The sequence below is a fragment of the Panthera tigris genome, chromosome B2 (assembly GCF_018350195.1).
Source record: "Panthera tigris isolate Pti1 chromosome B2, P.tigris_Pti1_mat1.1, whole genome shotgun sequence".
Classification (NCBI taxonomy): Eukaryota; Metazoa; Chordata; class Mammalia; order Carnivora; family Felidae; genus Panthera; species Panthera tigris.
In genome coordinates, this window is record NC_056664.1 from 129,610,927 (window position 1) to 129,633,441 (window position 22,515).

At 37.9% G+C, this 22,515-nt stretch overlaps 1 protein-coding gene across 3 annotated transcripts in view; it reads left to right on the plus strand.

Annotated features, from left to right (window-relative positions):
- UTRN (utrophin) overlaps positions 1-22,515 on the plus strand; it is a 514,156-nt gene that overhangs the window by 472,598 nt on the left and 19,043 nt on the right. For 2 of the 3 annotated variants that reach the window (XM_042987266.1, XM_042987264.1), the window contains 4 exons: positions 10,818-10,954; positions 16,814-16,852; positions 17,078-17,143; positions 18,220-18,285. In XM_042987266.1, the coding sequence (XP_042843200.1) occupies positions 10,818-10,954; positions 16,814-16,852; positions 17,078-17,143; positions 18,220-18,285 (308 nt within the window). The remainder of the gene's footprint in view (positions 1-10,817; positions 10,955-16,813; positions 16,853-17,077; positions 17,144-18,219; positions 18,286-22,515) is intronic. The other variant, XM_042987265.1, reaches the window with a different exon arrangement.

Sequence of the window (22,515 nt, forward strand, 5' to 3'; positions counted from 1 at the left end):
GCGTATGTGCAAGGTTTAGACAGGACTAGTTTGCACTGATGTTTCGTTGAGATTTTGATAAGAAGAGGGGGAGGACAGGAAAAACATACTGCTATGGGAAACAGCTTATTACACTAAGGACACTTAAAGCACATTTGTATTGCATTTTTTAAGCAAATGCATGTTACTTTTAAAGCAATAGATTCAAGCATATTCTTGCCAACATTGTTTAATATATGGGGAAATACACCAAAGTTTCGTATTTCAGTGTTTCTAGAAACTGTAGAAGAACCCATTTTCTACTGAGAAAAAAAAAACAGAGAAGGTTTTCTTTTAAAGTTAAAAGTGAAAAAAAAAAGTTAAAAGTGAAATCGCATTTTTCCTTTACAAACCAACTATATGTTGTTAGCAAGAAGCAGACAAGAACAATGGGAAACACCAGAATTAGTTGTTCTGTCCACTCCCCTCCACCTACCTGCCAGCATCAGTGTATTTGTAAGACTATCAAAATCAAATACAAGAAAATGCTGGCTCATTCTTAGGAAAGCTGTGCATTGCTTTAGTGACGTTTGGTTTTAGCAGTGTTGTTTCTTCAGATGAGACGTGAGATGTTTGCCAGTTGGCTAAATGTGCAGGATCATTGCCACTTCTGTAACCTCGGCATCCTGATGTGGCTTCTCAGTTCTTGCTCCCCTTACCGTGTGCTCCCAGGAAGTTGAGTGCATTTAGAGTGTGTCATTAGCTCTTAAGTCGAAGTTTGGACAACATCCTTTTTCCTTTGGGTGCCTTATTACCCTACTTATTCTTGACCCCATGGTGATTCTGTTAATGCTAATTTTTTAGTTTCATGTTTTTCCACTAGAACTTGAAAGGCTCCAAGCTTGTCTTACTAATTCCATCCTATTCGTGGAATTCAAGGTATCTGAATTTCAACTTGTTGAAATCAATGAAACTTAAATCAATGCCGAGAAGTTGTTTTTGCAATTGAAAAAAAACCCCTATTGGAATGTCTTTAAGATAAGTCCTGTGATAATGAAATGTACTCCTTAGAAGTATGCATGTGGCATTTGGGATTATTGACTTCTATGTTTAAGAAGTAAATCTTGCTAACGATGGTGCTGTTCAACAGTGATTTTTACACTTGTGCACAATCCAAGCAATGATGTTTAATTATTCTACTCATGTGCCAAATGGCTGTGTTGTTTTCTTATAGAACCTTGGTTTTCCTCTTTGTACTTCCTTGTTTTACTTGGTCCAGAAGTTACTCACCTTTGTAGTGAACAGTTAAAGCTCTGATGTTCGGAGTATTTGTTCAAGAGTAGGTATTGCCGTCCAAGTTATGAGCCAAAGACATTTGGGGGATATTTTAAATAAATATGGTTTTGCTTGTTTATTTGCAGTCGTTTTTGATGTTTTGCTTAAATTGCCAAGTAATTATAAGTTGGATGTTTTGGCGGCCTCTAGCTGATTTGACATCATTGTTAATAGTCCTTTGTATTTTTTGCTTTGTGGATCCTTGGTGTTAATAGGAGGAGTTTTTTGAGCCGAAGTAGTAAAGCAATTTATTCGAGGATCTACTTGACTATGTTATGAGGGTTAACATTTCTAAATTCTAGATTCTTTTCTACCTCAGCCTTGTTGCTCCTTTTAATTCACATTAATGAGAAGGAAAAGACTCTCAGTCATATATCCATGTTTTTGAAGTTCAATAATACATAGGTATCAGCATTTATAATAAGAATATACAGTTTAAAATATGAACAGTGACATGTAGAATAATACACATGCCTTTATATATAGATACACAAACACAAGTAAAAGATTAGCTCTAAGTTTTGCTTTATATGATGTCTATATTTGTCCTCAGTCAAGGAATAAAATGAAGGAAAATTTAAAATACTCCCAACTTTGGTTGGCAAAATAGAACTCAAGAGTGAAAAATCATCTGATGCCAGCTTACACAGGAATTTTTAAGGTTTTGGTAGAGTCACATGGATAGATTTACCCCAGGGTAGCTTTTATAATTCAAGCAACATGTTTTTGTATTTTATGCATTCATTTGTATTAGTTGGTGGGGTGCAAGTTGAGAACTAATTACTTCTTATTATCCAAATAAGTTTTCATCATTATCTCTGTGCTACTTAATAGCAGCACAGTGGAGGGGAGTATAATTTTGAGTATTCACGTGCCTACTTGTCTGTGTAAGTTTAGTTTTAAGATGTTTTTCCCAGTGACTCACCTTCATTAGCTTTCCAGAAATGACAGTTGGAAAGACAGTCCTCGTTTGGATATATAAGTTCTTCTGTGCTTGTTAAGAAGCAAGCCAGAAGGGGGGTGCCTGGCTGGCTCAGTCGGTTAAGCCTCCGACCTTGGCTCAGGTCATGATCTCGCAGTTCATGAGTATGAGCCCCACGTCGGGCTCTGTGCTGACAGTTCAGAGCCTGGAGCCTGCTTTGGATTCTGTGTGTCCCTCCCTCTACTCCTCTCGCCCTCACTCACTCTCTTTCTCAAAAATAAAATTAAAAAATTTTAAAAGTCAAGCCAGAAGATTTGGGGCAGATGGTGGTAGAAGTAGCTTTAGAGTTTTTCAGTATCTTTTGACTGTCATTTTCTTCCCATTTCTAAATTAGTTAAGTAAAAGGAGAGCAACTAGACAATAAAACTAACCCCCTGGACTACATTTACACCAAAACTAGGTAGTAAGGTATCCCCCAAACAAGCCACCACCCAGCCACAAACCTGTAGAATATCATTATCTTTAAGAGGAAAAAAAGGAGGCGAGGTGCCTGAGAACAGGAGAACCGCAAAATAGACAACAGATCTTTAGTGGAAAGCTCAAAAGGCTGGTTTGGGAGAACTGTGAAACTGGGAGGAGCCCAGAGGGGAGGGTCTGAAGGCTCTGGGGTGGTGGGTTTCTGGAGTCCTCAGACCTGACCCACCAGGGCTTCCTTCCAGCAATAGCCTCACACTGGACATACTGCTAGGAATGAAACTGACACAGCAGGTCTGAGCAACAGAGATGAAAGAAAGAAAAATGGGTAATTAGGGCAAGGGAAGAGGACCCTGAAATCAAACTCAAGTACCCTATTTTTGAATACTCCACAAAAGCAAAATAAGAGGGAGCTCTGTGAAGGTAGAGAAGCTTTCCAAAATTAGGAAAGTTAATTTCACAACAATGACAAAATTGAGCACTACAGAGTATCAAGTTTAAATCTCAGGGGTGCCTGGGTGGTTCAGTGGTTAAGTGTCTGACTCTCCATTTTGTCTCAAGTCATGATCTCACAGTTTGTGAGTTCGAGCCCCATGTTCAAGCTTAGGATTCTCTGTCTCCCTCTCTCTCTGCCCTTTCCCTGCTTGTGCTCTCTCTATTTCTCTCTCAAAAATGAATAAATAAACAAATGGACAAACATTTAAAAAATTTGACAATACATTCTATTTAAAAAGATTAAATCTCATATGTTTTCACTCTTATGTGGATCCTGAGAAACTTAACAGAAACCCATGGAGGAGGGGAAGGAAAAAAAAAAAAGAGGTTAGAGTGGGAGAGAGCCAAAGCATAAGAGACTCTTAAAAACTGAGAACAAACTGAGGGTTGATGGGGGGTGGGAGGGAGGGGAGGGTGGGTGATGGGTATTGAGGAGGGCACCTTTTGGGATGAGCACTGGGTGTTGTATGGAAACCAATTTGACAATAAATTTCATATATTGAAAAAAATAAAAAAAAAAAGGTTAAATCTCATATAAAGTAAAAGAAAAAAAATCTTCCAGCCATTTAAACAAAAGGAACAATATGACTTAAAAAGGAAAGAAAATTAAATAATCAACAGCAAAGCTTTATACCAAAAGATAATGGAGGGACATATTTAAGAAACTCAGGGAAAAAAAGAATGTGAGTCAAGGATTTGATATTGAGAAAGCTAACCTTCTATTATCTAGTAAAGATACAGGAAAGTTCTCACCAAAATATAGGAACTTGGGTAATATTGTACCTAAGAGCACTTCTTGAAGATTTATTAGAGACCAGTCTTCAGACAACCAAAATAATAGAGAAACAGCATCCTAAGAACTGGTAGAGACCATTAAATATATTGTTACCTGTAGAGCTTAAACTATGTGGGGCTAACTAGAACAGGTTCCTACTGGCCAAAGATAGGACAATTTGAGCTTCAATACTGATAATAATTACAATAAGCCAAAATACACCAAATATGTTAAAAATCTTTGAATTCATAATGATAAGTGAAAATAATTTTAAACAGTGGTCATCTTCAGAGGATGATAGGAAACCAGTGCATTACTGGGGAAATAGGTCAATGAAAGAGAAAAATCACACATGTAATCCTGCCTTTCCTGAATGAACTATATTACTGAGTGACCAGATAGTAGATGAAGGGACATGTTTTTATATAATGATTTAAACTAACAAATGAAAATGAATGATAGAATCAGATTATTACCACTTTTAAGTCCCCATTGGATGGATATAGATATTTCGCATGAAGGCTGCTAGATCACTGAAGAGTGATAACCAGACCTCACGTGCCTGCCAAACACTAGTGGTAGATAGTCTTGCCAGATCACACTTGAGGCTGATGCCTCCTCTGGAGCCAGCCGCTAGTTTGCAGGATACCCAACGGGTTGAGGAACATGCTGAACTACTGCACCAAAAATACACAATCGGCAAAGTTGAGTGAGGTCAAATTGCCTGTGTTTTCTAACAGATAAATTGTAAGGAAATGTCAAGTATGGAGGAGAAATCTGTACATTAAAAGTGACTTAAAATATATCAGATTTTTTTTTAAACTAGTGAGACTAAACTACAGTGTCTAGGGGTAGACACTGGGGTGAAAAAGTATTTTTTAAACACAAGGTAGTTATTGCTTATAAAAATGAGGGTAATGGTTATTATGGAGAGAAGGGAGGGCTATGACAGGGATGAGGAACATGGAAGGGGCTTCTGGAATGTCTGGAAAAGTTTAATTTCCTGACTGGATGATATTTGCCTTATAATAATTCACTAAGCCCATTTACATAGTCTCTTCAGCAAAAGGTGGTGGGGAAAACTGGACAGCGACATGCAGAAGAATGAACCTGGGCCACTTTCTTACACCATACACAAAAATAAACTCAAAATGGATGAAAGACCTACATGTAAGACAGGAAACCATCAAAACCCTACAGGAGAAAACAGGCAGCAACCTCTTTGACCATGGCCACAGCAACTTCTTAGTAGACGTGCATCCCTAGGCAAGGGAAACAAAAGCAAAAATGAACTATTGGGACCTCATCAAATAAAAAGCTTCTGCACAGCAAAGGAAATAGTCAACAAAACTAAAAGGCAACCAACAGAATGGGAGAAAATATTTGCAAATGACATATTGGGTAAAGGGTTAGTATCCAAAATCTATAAAGAACTTATCAAATTCAACACCCGAAAACATATAATCCAGTGAAGAAACGGGCAAAAGACATGAACAGACACTTTTCCAAAGAAGACATCCAGATGGCTAACAGACACATGAATGGATGCTCAAGGTCACTCGTCATCAGGAAAATACAAATCAAAGCCACAATGAAATACCACCTCACACCTGTCAGAATGGCTGACATTAACAACTCAGGCAACAACAGATGTTGGTGAGGATGTGAAGAAAGGGGAACCCTTTTACACTACTGGTGGGAATGCAAACTGTTGTAACCACTCTAAAAAACAGTATGCAGGTTCCTCAAAAAATTAAAAATAGAGCTATCCTATGACCCAGCAACTGCAGTACTAGGTATTTATCCAGAGGATGCAAAAATGCTGATTCAAAGGGTCACATGCACCCCAATGTTTATAGCAGCACTATCAACAATAGCCAAATTATGGAAAGAGTCCAAATGTCCATTGACGAATGGATAAAGAAGATGTGTGTGTGTGTGTGTGTGTGTGTGTGTGTGTGTGTATACACATATACATATATATACATATGTGTAGGTATATATATGTATATACATATATATATATAATGGAATATTACTTGGCAATCAAAAAGAATGAAATCTTGCCATTTGCAACAACGTGGGTGGAACTAGAGCGTAATATACTAAAGGAAAGAAGTCAGAGAAAGACAAATAAATGATTTCACTCATGTGGAATTTGAGAAACACAACAGATGAACATAGGGGAAGGGAAGGAAAAATAAGATGAAAACAGGGAGGCAAACATAAGAGACTCTTAAATACAGAGAACAAACTGAGGGTTTCTGGAAGGGTGTTGAGTGGGGGGGGGGTGGGCTAAATGGGTGATGGGCATTTAGAAGGGCGCTTGTTGGGATGAGCACTGGATGTTGTATGTAAGTGATGAATCACTCAATTCTACTCCTAAAGCCATTATTAATTACACTATATGTTAACTAACTTGGATTTAAATAAAATTTAAAATAATAATAATTCATTAAGCCATACATTTGTTGTAGATAGTTTTATAGATCTGTGTTTTGTTTTTACAATAAATACAATAAAAAGAATTTAAAAAAAATAAGTTGGTCCAGTCACAAACATTTTAAGCATGGTTATCCCTGGGTGGTCAAAGAGCAGACAGTTTTAAGGTTTTCCTTTTTTCTCTTTCATGTGTGTTTTTTCCCTAATTTATGTACACTCAGTGTGTCTCAGACATGCAATTTAAAGGTTATCAAATGACATTTCAATATGTTTTGTAAAAATCAACCTACAGGGTGTCTTAATGTAATAATAGGTATTTTAGTCAATGGCTATGGGTTCTCTCTCTTACAAAAGTTAGGATTGTTGCATTTTTCTAGGAGAAGTGACATAGTGCTGGTATGGTGAAAAGACCCAGGTTTGTGAGAGCAGCTTTCTCCTTACTGATTTCTAGGTCTGAATCCTGGAAAGCTTTAGTGTCTGTGTCTGAAGGGGTCAAAAAAGTGATGCTAATTTCACTGCCCTTGATAGGAAAATGAGACTGAAGGGAATCTATTTATAAGGGGCAGGATTCTATGCCAATTCTATGCCTTGTCTCATACAACGAGATCTACAAAATCTTTTGTTCTCCTTCTTTCTTTTCTTAACAGCAATAGATAAAAACCTAGTCTTTCAAGAAATGCATGGATAACTTTACCAATGTGGGACAATTTGTGTAATAATGAGTGACTTTCAAGTCCATCCTCAGATCATAGTATCAATAGTAATTTGCTTAAAAAAGAAAAAGCACAGGGGCGCCTGGGTGGCTCAGTCGGTTAAGGGGCCGACTTCGGCTCAGGTCATGATCTCACGGTCCGGTCCGTGAGTTCGAGCCCCGCATCTGGCCCTGTGCTGACAGCTCAGAGCCTGGAGCTTGTTTCCGATTCTGTGTCTCCCTCTCTCTGACCCTCCCCCGTTCATGCTCTGTCTCTCTCTGTCTCAAAAATAAATAAACATTAAAAAAAAATTTTTTTTTAATAAAAAAAATAAAAGAAAAAGCACAAACTATTATACCTAGCGTGAAGATAGAGTTGAGTTTGATGGTATTTATTATGCTAGGTGGGTGGTCCTCTTTTTTTTGCTTTTTACCAAACCATTGCTCTTGCACTTCGAAATGGAAGATATTAGGTACTGTCATTAGGTAGCAAATTAGACCAGATACGTAAAAATATCTCTTAACTTTTTTTGGTGAGAAAATAGGTACAATTCATTTTCTTGACTCTCTTTCAACTAAAGAAATGCATTCTGCTAACCTGAAAATAACACCTCATTCTTGTGGGATGAATTATCTTCCACTTTTTCTTTTAATATTACATAAAATTTATGGCATTAGTGAATTTAGTGCCTTTATAACTATTGGTAGAAGAAAAACTATTGGTTTTTTTCTTCAATATGAAAATCGATCAGGAAATAAAAGTGTGCTCTTTCTGTATGAGAATGCACTTGTTTTTATCAAATGTTAAATTTGAACATGATCAGAAACTCGAATTTAACGTCAGCCCCTGCTATACTTTCTGGGGAGGCAGGTAGTTGCTTTTTACTTGTTTTTCATTTCGTTTTGTTTTGTGGGAGATGGTTTTTGTTGGTGGTGGTTGGCCGGTTGGTTTTGCTTTGTTCTTCCGTGTTTTGAATGTATTTAGCTCAAGAATGCTTGATGTGGAGTCAGACTTGTACTTTTGAATGATGTGTCATTTTTTCCCCAAGCAAAAAGTTCATGGAAAAACCTAAATTTAGATAGTTAGAAGAACATTCTGCTAAGTGGAAGAAGCCAGTCACAAAAGACCACGTACCGTACAATTCCATTTATAAGAAGCATCCAGAATAGGCAAACCCATAGAAACAGAAGTGGATTAGTGCTTGCCAGGAGCTGAGGGGAGGGGAGGGGGCTAGAGTTGGGGGGGGGGTAGTGATAGCGAATGGGTACAGAGTTTCTTTTTTGAGGTGATGGTCACACAACCCTGTGAATATATAAAAAGCACTGTACTCTACACTGCCCAGTGGAGGCAGACGGGTAAGTGGCCCGGGGCCTGCCCACCTCTCCTTTTCTCCCACTCACCCCACTCAGGGCTGCCTGAATTAAAACCCGGGGTATGGCTTGAAAACCACTGGCTCTAGTGGTGAATCCTTTTTACTGCCAGATGAAGGTGGACCAAGTAAATAGCTGGAGGCCGGTATTTCCTTATATATTAATAACAATGTGTTAAGAGCAGACCTGGAAATAAATTGCATCATAAATGCTTATCCTTGCATAGGGGCCACCTTTTTGTACTTCTGTCATAGAAAGCTTCTTCCCTTCTTCGCTTTACCAAAACATTCAGGGAAAATATCTACAAATACAATGATCTGCAGCTGTGATACCCATTGCTAGAGGTCCAAATGTCCTTTACAGTAGATGATATGTCCTTTTGGCTTTATTCTCAACCAGAGACATTCCGTCTCTAAAAATGCCCTTCTTTATTCCCAAATGTCTTTCTTATTTCTCCTGTTCTATCTGGTTAGATCTTAGTGCCCCAAACCATCATCTCTCTTAACAACATTTTGCCTTAGGTTCATTTTCATTAATAGCTTATTTTCTATACTTCTTTATATTTGGAAGGATCAGTACCTAAATAACTACAGATATTATATGGTGTATTCTGTGTTATTCAGGAAAAGATTGAACATTGTGGGTCTGATGGCAAGGCCTTGGGACAATGTGGGTGGTCCTTGCTATACTTTTTTTTAATGAGATGAAAATTGATGAACTTTAATTATAAATAAGTTGCTTACTTATGTTTCTTCTCTGCTCTGCAAGCCTAGAGAATCAAAAGTTCCCTTAACTGTGTACTAGAAACAGACACATTTAGGTAGAATAAGAGCAGATGGAAAGCCACAAACTACATAAGGGCTGACTCAGAATTTAGTTGTTTTAAAAAATAATTATATTTTTTTTAAGCTTCTGTTTGCAAAACAAGTTGGTATGAGTCCCGGGATGTTTGCCATGAAGGAAAAGATGACGGACTGGGGAGGGTGCAAGGAGAGGGGGGCAGGCAATAAGTAAGCAGTGTATTTAGCATAGTATTAGAATAATAAACCATTATTCTAGAAAAGTCCTCTGGTTTTGTTTTGTGAAGTGATTGGAGTGAGGTCTATCCAGGTTTGGATTAAAAGCCAACTAGCAGGGGCGCCTGGGTGGCTCAGTCAGTTAAGCGCCCGACTTCAGCTCAGGTCATGATCTCACAGTTCGTGAGTTCGAGCCCCGCGTCGGGCTCTGTGCTGACAGCTCAGAGCCTGGAGCCTGCTTCACGTTCTGTGTCTCCCTCTCTCTCTGCCCCTTCCCTGCTCATGCTGTGTCTCTCTCTGTCTCAAAAATAAATAAACATTAAAAAAAATTAAAAAGCCAACTAGGAGTCCAACGACTAAGGTTTTAATTGAGTCCTCTGCAGGTAATGTAACTTTATTAAATACATCTTCAGAAGGACTAAAGTTGGCATCTGTATAACATATTGCAAATAAAAACTAGAATTGGTGATAACTGAGGCTTAGGGAACAGTTTATAAGATGGGAAGAGGGAATGGGGTTGGGATAGGTTTCAGTCCATGTCACCCTAAGTGATTATTAACTAATCACCTTGACATGGCTAAGGAAACAGTAACATTTTATACTGCATTAAAAATTTAGTCCATGTTTGGGAACCTGGGTGGCTCAGCCAATTAAGCATCCGACTCTTGATCTCAGCTCAAGTCTTGATGGCAGGGTCGAGAGTTCAAGCCCCACATTGGCCTCCATACTCAGCAATACCTACCCCCCCCCCCAAATAAAATAAGAAAATAAATATATATTAAAAAATAAATATAAAAGTTTAGTCCATATCATTTTTGGGAATGACAGATGGGTAGTATTCCTTACAATATCGCGGCCTGCTCTTTCTCTCATATGTTATTGCTTTCTCATGTTCCATACTTCACTATATGCTGGCTCATGTGAAGTCATTAGACTTGTTTATTCACCTTAGTGGAAACCATGTTATATCCAGAATGCTTCATCATCACTAAACATTTAATATCAAATTGCAACTCTTTCAATAACAGGAATCAACCAATAACATTGCCAAAACTAATTTTACTTCATGGCCTAAGTTTTTAAATATTGGGGAAGTGAGCTAAGGATGGTTTATTTTCAACAGAAAATAAAAAATTATAAACTGATTGCTGGATGTGTTTAATGATGAGTCCTGATTGCCATGTTATTTCATGACATGACTTGTTATTCCAAAAATACATAAAGCCACTGAAACTGTTTGTTATTTCATTGCATGAATTTATATCTGCTCTAATTTTATTGGAGCTAGATATCTCCTTCCATTTTAATGAGAGAAGTATAATTTTTTCATCCTCCTAGACAACATCTGGGGAAGATGTACGAGACTTCACAAAGGTGCTGAAGAATAAGTTCAGATCAAAGAAATACTTTGCCAAACATCCTCGGCTTGGCTACCTGCCTGTCCAGACAGTGCTTGAGGGTGACAACTTAGAGACGTAAGTTCAACTTTAATATTAAAACTTCTATGTACTCTTTTATCTGATATTGTCTTTTATTATGTTAGTGACACCCAGAGAAATTATCTGATACCAGAAAGAATTTGTGTTTTGGTAAAGTGTTTCATTTTAAAAGAGGTAAAATTAAACTCGGAATCAGTCTTCACAACATGAATTTTTACTGTTGGCTTTTGATAATACCATGGCTAAAATTTTAGGTTTAATTTTGCATGTGTTCCTCCACTTTAAAAACACGTATTACTGTGTGTTCAACCTATGCCTTGGTCATGTCTTTTCCTCTTAAAAATACTTAGAGCCGATTGTGGTATATGCTGTTTCATTACCTTACTCATTTCCCATTTTTCCTCCTTTGGGGATATTTTTGCTATTTTATGAAGTATGTGTTACACTTATTTTACATGTTAAAAATTTTTTTTAATGTTTTATTTTTGAGAGAGAGAGAAATGGAGTGTGAGCAGGGGAGGGGCAGAGAGAGAGGGCAACACAGAATCCAAAGCTGTTAGCACAGAGCCCAGCATGGGGCTCCAACTCATGAACCATGAGATCACAACCTGAGCCAAAGTTGGACGCTCAACCAACTGAGGCACCCAGGTGTCCCTGTTTTACATGTTTTTAATGTAAATATATTAATAATATTGAGTCTCTTGCTTTTGATATACCTGTGCTAAAATCACATCAAAATCTTACATTTCTAATTTATTTTCTCTTGAGCATGAAGACAGTAAAACAAGATAGCTGTATATGGTACATAGACAAAATTTCTTTGAAGTATGTAATTCAATTTTATAAGCATGAATGAAACAAAGTCTCAAGGTAGCAAAATTACTATGGCATTATAAGGAAGAGTAGCAATTTATAGCCTGAAATGAAAAGAAAAATAATTTTTAAAACAAGCCAGAAGAAATGCAAGAAGTAATTTTAAATTACTAAACAATTATATATCAAGATCAAAACAGGTCTGATTTTAAATTTTTGAATCGTATTTTATTTTGTTTTATTTTATTTTAAGAAAGAGAGCATGTGTGGAGGGGAGGGGCAGATCGGGGGGAGAGAGAGAGAGCAAGAAAGAGAGAGACAGAGAGAGAGAGAGAGAGAGAGAGAGAGAGAGAGAGAGAGAGAGAGAGAATCCCAAGCAGGCTCCATGCCCAGTGCAGAGTCTGACCTGGGGCTCAATCTCACGACTGCGAGATTATGCCTGAACTGAAATCAAGGGTCTGACATATAATTGATTGACCCACCCAGGTGCCCCTGAATCACTTTTTAAAATATCAGCATAAACATGACTTCCGTGGCAATTTTCTTACACTCCAATCTTGGGAAAAATGAACTTTTATTGCTAGTCATTAGTAAAGTGCCTAGTCATAAAAATAGTGATGTTCTAGTTACAGAAAGACGCCCTCTCAAAATGCCTATAGAAAAGAAACTCAGAAGTGTGAAGTTTTCTACATTATACAGTAGAAAAAAATATATAATAAGAAGTATTAAAAAGTGTGTTGAGTGCAATTTTTGTGCAATCAGTCTTTCTTTCTTTAACCTTTAAAACCCACTGTTCATTTTATTGTGTATCTGAGAGATAAGCAGAGAGCAGTAATAGTCTAGTATTAGGACAATCCATGTCTCAAAGATTTCAAAGTAGAGGACAGGCTATTTGGCCTGGATTTTTTTCCGTATAAAGCTTTGTAGAACACTGGCTTTGCTGCATTTTTGTATAAATGTATGTTGTGGGGTTTTTTTTTTTTGTTAATTGTGGAACTTCTAAGAAGCAAAAGAAAGACCACAGCCAAAGCACAGTAGGTATTTCATCGCTCCGTAGGTACTGTTATGAGCGCACAACTGTATATGTTGATAGGTCCAAAAATACCACATACGGCATTTAAAGCATACAAGATATTTCAAATTTTTTGATAACTTTGATATCAAACTGTGTACAATTAAAATATTATGCCGCCCAGTTATTTTTTTCACAGTACATTTTAGAACAAATTTTGCTGAAGCAATCTCAGTTTAAAGAGAGCTATTCATCTGCTTAAAATCCATAAGGAGAAGTAGATTTTTGGTTCTCTCTTGTTTTGTGGGTACGTATTTGTCCTTTTCTTCGAAAGGTTTTATGTTATTACATTCTTATTTGTTTTACTATCTAATACACAGTTTAACTGTGCTGAACACCCCATGATAAAGGCACAATTTTACTTCCCTTGGTATCAGATCTAATTAACCTTTGCAGTAACTGCCTGAAGCATAGAATTATCACATAGCTTTTTTTTTTCTTTTTACAGGATAATTTGATAAGTTTGAACTAGTGATGTGCCTTTCGCTCTTATGATAAACCATTGGTATTTTGTGTCCCAATATCTACATCCTTCATATGAATCATGCAGGTCGATTCATCTTTTTTTTTAAATTCCTTTTAAGCATTTTTGATAACTTTTCTTTTAATGTCAAAATAATCATTGACAGCAATCATTCTATTCTGAGTGACTCAGTTAAAGTAAAAAAGAACAGAAAAACATGCCAAATAATTTTGTGCTGTGATTTTTGGCTGTAATTCTGAAAATGCTTCATTTCATCTATCATGAATTTACCAGCATTTTCAGAGAGAGGAAAACAAGAGAAAGAAAGGAAAGAGTATAAGATTAAATCAGATGTCACAAGATTCTTTTTGAAAAAGATTTATGAGATACTGGATAGAGTGGGCAGGTTTTCTTTTTTAAATCATAGAACGTGTTTTTGGAGTTGGTATAGTTCATTTTTCTGCTGAGCCCTTTCTAGTACAGGGCCACTTAATCTTCTGGTGTACCAATTTATGTGAGTGGGTAGTAAAGTTTGATTTCATTTATTCTCCTATTTGTGGGAGAACATTGGAGAAAAACCAGCCAAGTGGTAAATGTGTTAAAGTTATTTATGAAGCTGATTGGAATTTTCTCTTGCTTCTTTCTTTTTCATCCCTGCAAAATGTAGTATCTTATCCCCTATCCAGTAATGAGATATGTGTGCATGGAGGGTATTTATGGGAAAAATGAGTTAATACTAAAAGGAGGTAAACAAACTCATGCTTAGGTTTATTCAGTTAATTTTGTAACTATGTGTGCAAGAATTTTCAAAAAATAAATCAACATAAATGAGTAAAACTTGATTAAAGAGTTACCATTGAGGGGCACTTAGTTGGCTCAGTTGGTTAAGTGTCCAACTCTCAATTTCGGCTCAGGTAATGATTTCATGGTTTCGTGAGTTCAAGCCCCACTTCAGGCTCTGTGCACTGACCCTAGGAGCCTGCTTGGGATTCTCTGTCTCCCTCTCTCTGTGCCCCTCCCTCACTTATGCTCTCTCTGTCTCTGTCAAAATATATAAACTTTAAAAAAAGGTTTAAAAAAAGTTAGAAAAATTTGCCATTGAACATAAACCTAAGAAACAAGCTAAAATAGTGACAAAAATAATTTGAGAATTTTGAGAGATTGTTTTTGGCTAAAAGGTAGGTTGGTTTCCTTAAAGATTAAAGAAGTAAAATAGACACTTCTGCCTGATGTTGGTTAAAGTGGAATAAATGAGTTTCGTGGTTCCTTTGAGTTCTTACTGTAGCAAGAACCAACTCATAGTCAGGTGTAACTATGGTTGTGGAGCACTGGATTGGAGGAGGTGACAGCTAACCTGAGACCTGGAAGATTAACAGAGCTACACCTGCAGTGTTTGGTGTGGATGACGAAAGGGAGAGTTTCGAGGCAAGGGAAGTATCTTCAAAAGCCCAGAGACAAGATCATTCTGGAAAGTACGGTGGGAAGCTGGGAAGAGTAGCAAGAAATAAGAGAGGAGAGAAAAGCAGGACCTACCTAATCAGGGGCCTTGTAAATCATGCCAAGGTATTTGGGTTTTATCGTGAAAGACATAGGGAGCCATTGAGGGTTTATATGTGAGAGCACACTGGGACCCCACTTACTCTGGAGCAAATGGATCAAAGAAGGCAAAAGACGGGAAGCCTAAGGCATTAAAAGAATCGTTAAGTTTTTCAAGGAAAGTCTGGATTGTATTTCATGTTATATTAAGTATATTTAGTAAAGAGTCTGATTCTTTGCATATTAGTGTGTGATTAACCAAAACACCCTATTCAGCCACCACTCTGGAAAGCAGGGATAGGCTACATTATTAACTGTGGACTAACACATAGATCGGTCTTATTTTGAACCCTCTTAAATTATAGACTCTGTAACTATGCCTCAGTGAGGATATTGCCTTGTTTTTGTCTCCCAGAATTAAATGAGAAGATGTATCACTTAACCTTTTTTTCTCTACAAATCAAAATACTTTGAAGTCAATGAAGCCTTCAGTTTGACTTTGTTAATCTTTATTTCTTTTCTTAGAAATGTTCTCAATATATAAAAAACTTTCTTTTGAGAACTTCTTTGGTTCAGCCTTCTACCTCTGCCATTCTTATCTTAGTTCAATGAATCATTTTTGTGCTGACTGCATTAACTTCACAAGTACTAGTCATGTGGTTTCACAGAGCTTTTCCAGCTTCAATTAAGATCAGAACAACATATTTCTCTCGTGCTTAAAGTTCATTGCAAATGTTGTAGTACACTTGAGTTTTAGAAATGCTCTCTCGAGTAGTTATTATTTTTTGGAAAGTTTATAGTAAATCATTCGCATAACACTTAACATCCGTATCTATTGAATAATACTTTGTTATTTCATTGTTGTTTTAACTATCTTACATGTGGATGATTAAGTCTATTTACAGATATTCTGACAGACACAGCCTGGATAAATGCCTGTTTTTGAAAGGAGGTCCAAATAGTCTTAGTTTTTCATCCCAGTCAGGTGCCCTTCATCTCTTAGTCTTTGCTATTCAAACATCAACTTGAGCTTCCAGCAGGAGATAATGAGATCATTAACTTTTTCTTAAGTTTGTATGTATAATAGAAATAGAATCAAGTAGATCTAGAATGATTTAAACTTTCCTCCTTTGTTTCAATCAACATGAGCTCTTGCAGGAGACTTACTTAATTAAATAGAGAACTCATTTCCTTTAGACTTTTAAAATTCCCATATTCATCAGTAGCTCCCCTAGGGTCCCCCAGGGTCGGGAGTGGTACTGAATGATCAAGCTCCAGAGTCAGGCCTGACTCAAGCCGAACACATTTCCTGATATTATCAGTTTCAGAGATTCAACTTCCGGAAAGAATTTTGTGTGAAGAAAGCGTATCACCATCCAGTTGCTTTCAGCCTTATTGATAATGTAAAAATTTGGGGCTGGGTATAGGGGAGAGGATCTAGGTAACATCTTCTTTCAGTGTCTCTGTGAGTTGTGATACTCTGTGTACACTTGGATTCGGATTTTTACATTTAAAACTGGACAGAGAATCAGAACAATCTCATTTTACTGCAACGCTGCCATCAGTGGATAATATAGTCTTTGGAATTTAACTTTATCTTTCTGACCAAGTTTCTTCTCCGGGAGGAACAAAAATCTGATTGCATCATCCCTTGGTATATTATGGAGCATTATGTTTAAACTTATTGCATGAGCATTTTTGTTTCTTTCTTTTTTTTCCAATAAGACCATTTCAAGATGTGTTTGCTGTCCTGTAACAAATATCCTGTAATATTTGTGAAAAGCTCCCGCAGGCACTTGAATACACAGCATCTTCTCCAGAACAAACAGGGACTTTGCGTTACTTTTGATTCCCCCCCCCCCCCCCCCCCCCCCGGTGCACCTCGGGGCGACCAAACGTGAGAGTAGAAGGTAGTTGAGAATGCCTTCTCCCCCAGCCTCCCGCTGCTCTTGTCTGAAATCGCTGTCGAGTGCTAGTTCTGTGACTTCTGTTTCCCTCTCCCCCTCTGCAGTCCTGTGACACTCATCAGCATGTGGCCAGAGCACTATGAGTGAGTATTCACAGCTCCGTCTGCAGGAGCCGGCACTCTGATCGGTGTCATTAGCAGGGGGGTGATTATGAAACTCGTGAACTAAGAGAATAGTCTACCTCCTGGGTAACAATCCTCATGGTTTGTTTGCATGGCAAATTCAGTGTTTAACCAAGCTAACATTCCTAACAGCAACATCTGTCAATATTGGGACATAAAACTGTTTCTTTGCTTTTTCTTTTATAGCCCCTCACAGTCTCCTCAGCTGTTTCATGATGACACCCATTCCAGAATAGAACAGTATGCCACACGGTAAGAGACTTTGATGGGAGCCCTCTGCTGCACTGCCGCCCAGAACGTATCTATTTCTGTATGAATCCTGTAGCATTAACATGCCTTGATTTAAGGGATGTTTTGCGAGAGTCATGATTCCATTATATTTGGAATCTGGGCTCTCATCTTTCCATGTTGCAGTTTGCACTTTACCAAATACCTGCTGTACATTCTGTGAAGAGTAAATCTCCATGGGATGTGATTATTGAGCTCATGAGAATCCAAACCCCATACAAAACAGGATTTAGATAGTGTAACCCAGTTTAATGAATGAGAGTAGGAATTGAAAGTGTTCTCAGGAGATGGTGCACATGTGACTTACCATATGTAATTAAATTTATGCTAATGCTTTATTATAGAGGTTTATTTTAGAGTCCTTAAACAATATAAAGTATCGTCTGGTCTTGATGGCATGCATAAACTTTCATAAACGAAGGGTATAGTAACTATCTCTGGTGCTAGCAAGTAGCTAGGCCTAAAGAGGTTAGTTTAAGCATCATATAAATAGTAACATTCAAACTGGGTCTCAGCCAGACAGAATTTCTGGGAAAAGGCAGGCTTAGATTAATGGAAAAATGTACTCAAAAGCATTGAGCTGGGAAAGAACATGGCTTGTTTAAAGAACTGCAAATAAAGGAATGAGGAGTAAAGGAATAGAAGCTCAAGTCAGATAAAGAAGGCCCACTTGCTAAGGAGTGGGGCTATATCTTTAGTTAAAGGGGGGTCATGGAGAGTCTTTCGGCAGGAGAGGAGCATAATCAGATTTCTGAGAATGAAGACCAAACTGGAGGGTCTGGGAAATCAGTTAGGAGCCTAGGTCCCTTAGGAGTCTATATAACATGGTGAAAGATGGAGGCCGACAAGTCTAAAGACAGTGGTGGTAGAAAGGTAGCTCAAGATGAGGTATTATTTTAAATTTCCAATCTTGTTACGAGATTTGGACCTTTTCCTATTTTGTCAGAATCATGACAGTTTGAGAAAAACAGAGAATGGACCTCCAACTGACCATGCCCCGTGTGGCCACACTGTCTAACCTCTTTCTTTTCATTCTTCAGCCTGGCCCAGATGGAAAGGACTAATGGGTCTTTCCTCACTGATAGCAGCTCTACCACAGGAAGTGTGTAAGTAAAACACGAAATTAGCACTGCCTGGGAAGGCTAGTTTCTGTGTCCTGGCTGTCGGAAGTAATCTTCACTGATTGTGGCTCTGAATTTTGATCCCAATCAAAATTGATAAGTGTGGTTACAAAAATGTCTACATAGATTTTATGCTCTCAAGCTGTGATAACATAAGTTGGATATGTTTATTTATTTAGTTTCATATAAGTTAATGAAAAAATCCTGTATTTATCAACTAATCTGCCTCAGGAAGATCGGATTGTTTTATGTATAAATACAGGTATAGATATTCATTCCATTTGTCAGATACTTCTTGTTGATAATTAACGGATGCATTTCCGTAGAATAATGCCCTTCTGTAAAATCCTCTTTTGCTGACTCGCATTTTCTCCATCATCTCTGCCATTTAACAACTATGCCCCACACAAGTTTGGACATATAGTCCCCACTCTTCATTGAAAAATATTGTTTCTCTTGCCAATATTTTATTATCTTAGCAAGCAGGAAAAGCCTCGTTGACTTTAGAAAAATACTTTCAGAAAAATTTTCTAGGCAAATATTTTATCTCTGATTATCCTATTATTGTGTGTAATATTGTTTAGGACCTTTCCCTTTTCTTCCCCCTCCTCGGAATTAACATTTTTTTTCATTTTGAATGATATCTAAAAGATTTCAATAGTGTCACATTTACTTGACTTAGGCAGGTTCATTGTTTGGATCTGGTGGGAAGCTGTAGGTAGCCAGGAAAGTTACAGAACATAACACTCAGATGTCTTATACTAAAAAAGGCCATGGAGAGAGCCAAATTGAAATACTTTAAGCACTCTAATACAGAATAGCTTCCTACCAATATTTTTAAAAGTGTTTTACTATCATTAAGCTTATAAATAAAAATGTACGAGGTTTTTCCATTTTAAATTTCAAACATTAGCATGTTAATACTTTACAAGAATACAGTTGTGATTTGTGCATTATTATTCATGTACTATGAATATGAAACAATTCCCAAACCAAGATAATAGCATATTTATAATGCTTGTTTCATATTTAACTACTAGTATGTATTTTATATAAAGCAGTTAGATATCTGGAGTATCCCCTAAATCAACATAATTTCTACAAGGTTCATAATAGCCAAAGAATTAGATGAAATAAAAAAATAGTAATAAAGACCAAAATAGTTAAAACAAAATTTAAATTCTTTAAAATGTGTTTGTCATGCCCTCTGAACAGAGTAAAGGTAATGTTCAAATTTAGTACATCCTATCTTCAAATTAAAATAAACACTCTTTTTAAATTTATTACTGATGTCTGAGAAAAAGAAAACAATAATCAGATGACTACAAGCTGAATACATTTTAATATACCATCATTAGACATATTAACTCATCCATCTGTCCAACAAATGTTTCTTATATACCCACCATGCAGTTATGTGCTAGGGCCAGTTTTGAGATCTGATGGGTACATTTTCAGGAAGTTTGTAGGCTGTTTGTTAAACAGAGCCATTATAGAAATTAATTTGTATACACTTACAATTAAATAAATTAGAGTCAAATGAAAATGAAGGTAATACTCAAAACTCATCATGCCTTAGTCTACCTCATTGTACTATTTCTGTGTTCTTGGGGTAATTAATTGTATTTGTCAGATGGTGTGCAACTGCGTGTCTTTTCCAGACTCTACATTCAGTAAAGTCATTAGTTTGAAATTGGCCTTGGTGAGAGTATTTAAACCGTAGAAATTGCAAAGGCTACAATTCAGTGCCTTTTTATTCATTAATTTTTTGGAAAGCTTGTTAAATGTTTATCAGCTTGCCACTGCCATATACCCAGTACTGTAAAAGTCTATAGATGTAAATACTATCTTCATGAGTCTTATGGGTTAAAGGAGAGATGATTAAGTGTTTCTACAGAGGAAGAGCATGGGAAGGGCATTTTTGGTAGAGAGAATAATGACCCTCAAAAGAAGTCTACATCCTAATCCCTGAAATTTAAGAAGGTGTCACTTTATGTAGCAAGATGGAACTTGCACATGTGATTAAGTTAAGGATCTTGAGTTGGGGAGATTATCCTAGATTTGGGTGGACCCCATATAATCCCATGAGCCCTTATAAGAAGTGGGGAGAGTCAGTTAGAGAAGGATATCGCCATGAAAGAAAGAGGTCAGATACAGGGAGATTTCCAGATGCTACGCCACTGGCTTTAAAGGTAGAGGAATGGGGGCACCTGGGTGGCTCAGTCGGTTGAGCGTCTGACTTTGGCTCAGATCGTGATCTCACTGTCCACGAGTTTGAGCCCCGCATCGGGCTCTGTGCTGACAGCTCAGAGCCTGGAGCCTGTTTCAGATTCTGTGTCTCCCTCTCTCTCTGCCCCTCCCCCACTCATGCTCTGTCTCTGTCTCTGTCTCTCTCTCTCTGCAAAAACAAAAATAAAACTTAAAAAAAGAAAAGAAAAAATTTAAAGGTAGAGGAATGCAGGTGGCCTCTAGTTACTGGAAAAGGCAAGGAAACAAACTCTTCCTTAAATGTAATATTCAGTTAAGTTAACACTATAAGAACGTATCTATCAGCCACTAAAGTGAAATCTTTTTCCAGTTCCTGGTGCATTAGTATTTTCTTAGTGAATATGTTAGTAAATCTTATTTTGATCAGTCCGGGAAGCCCTTTGCCCTTTCACCATTTGAATTACTGAATATTCTGGGATTCTTTTCCTGCGACCATGGCAGTGACTCCTCCATTCGAGTAAGATTGCGAACAAGGACACCGAGTCATTGAAGTCCTGTGCTGGATCTGGAATCCAGTGGTGTGACTTGGGGTGGTCCACCATCCTCACTTAAATGTGTAATATTTACTTATTTAAACATTTCCATGTAACCAGTACTATCGACTTGACAAAGTAAGTATTACACATGCTACAATAAATACCTTTTCTCCCAGTGGATAGAGCCTTCCAATGAAGATGCCTACCTTCTTTGGGCTGAGAGCACTCCTCAGAATTTGTGACGGAAGGGTTAGGACCCAAGCCCCACTATTTGCTTCTCTGACCTTCTGTGTTTCCTATCTAATCATGTAGCATCTTGGATCACGGGATATTAGGAAGAAACGTTTGCTGCTCTCAACAGGATGCCGTCATGCTGTTCCTTCTTTGGTCCCAGTGTATTTGTTTCTTACGGGACCTTCCTGCAGTGGCAGGAAGTATGTAGCACACCATAACCCTGGCCTTTCCCTGGAAAATTCCTAAAGTCCAGCATCGACAGGGTCATGAAACAATCCTGAGATGATAGATGACAGTTTTCTGCACCACCTAACAGTGTCGCCAGCTTCTAAATGAGGGTTCGGTGGCTCCTCAAGGCAGCTCTTCTGTTTCATTCTTAGGTCTGTCCTGAGGCAGCCAGCATCAGAATCTTAGCAATTTTCATCGTTGGGAAAAACTAAAAGCTAACTCAGAGTGCCTTAAGCAAAAAAAAAAAAAAAAAAAAAAAAAGATGGTATTAGTTAGCAAATTTCTACAATACGTTTTGGAATGTTTCTCATTCTTGAATTCTCTACCTTTCCTCCAGGCCCTTTTGAGGGGAGGTTTCTGTTATTCCAGTCTAGGTCATAAAAATATTACTAGGTTTCCTTTGAATAACAACAGTGATGATTACAAAACAACCACCATCTCTCCCTCCGTGCAGAGCGTATCGAGCCAGACGCTGCACTAAGCACTTTGCCATCTTCACTTATTTAATCCTCACAGAACCTTTTGAGATGCTACTCGTGTTTCTGTGACCACCATTTTACAGCTGAATAAACTGAGGCCCTAAGAGTTTAAGGAGCTTGCCCAGGGTTTCATAGTCAGTAATGGAGCTCAGGTGCAGGCAGCCTGGCTCCCAGCACAGGCACTCCCGACCACCCCTGGCCAGCTCACTGTGCCGTGGGGGAGGGTTTCCCAGATGGGAGAACTGCGGTGGGGGGTGGGGGGCAGGTCAGGGCATCTTCATTCCCCCTGGGGGTCATCACATTCCTTGTCCTGCTCCTGCCCATTCTGCACGCACGCTTCTGCTTCACCGTCCAGACCTAACCAGGAGAGTTTGTAATTCAGCCCCTCCAAGACCCATCTCCTAAAGGTGCTTTGGGATGGTCTCAGCCATAGGTGATAAAAGAGATCCCTGTGCTTTGAGGTGTGCGTTTCGAGATTTGAACTTGGGATTGTAAGTTACCCAAGGTCCTTTTGTCATTTGTGTCTTGAA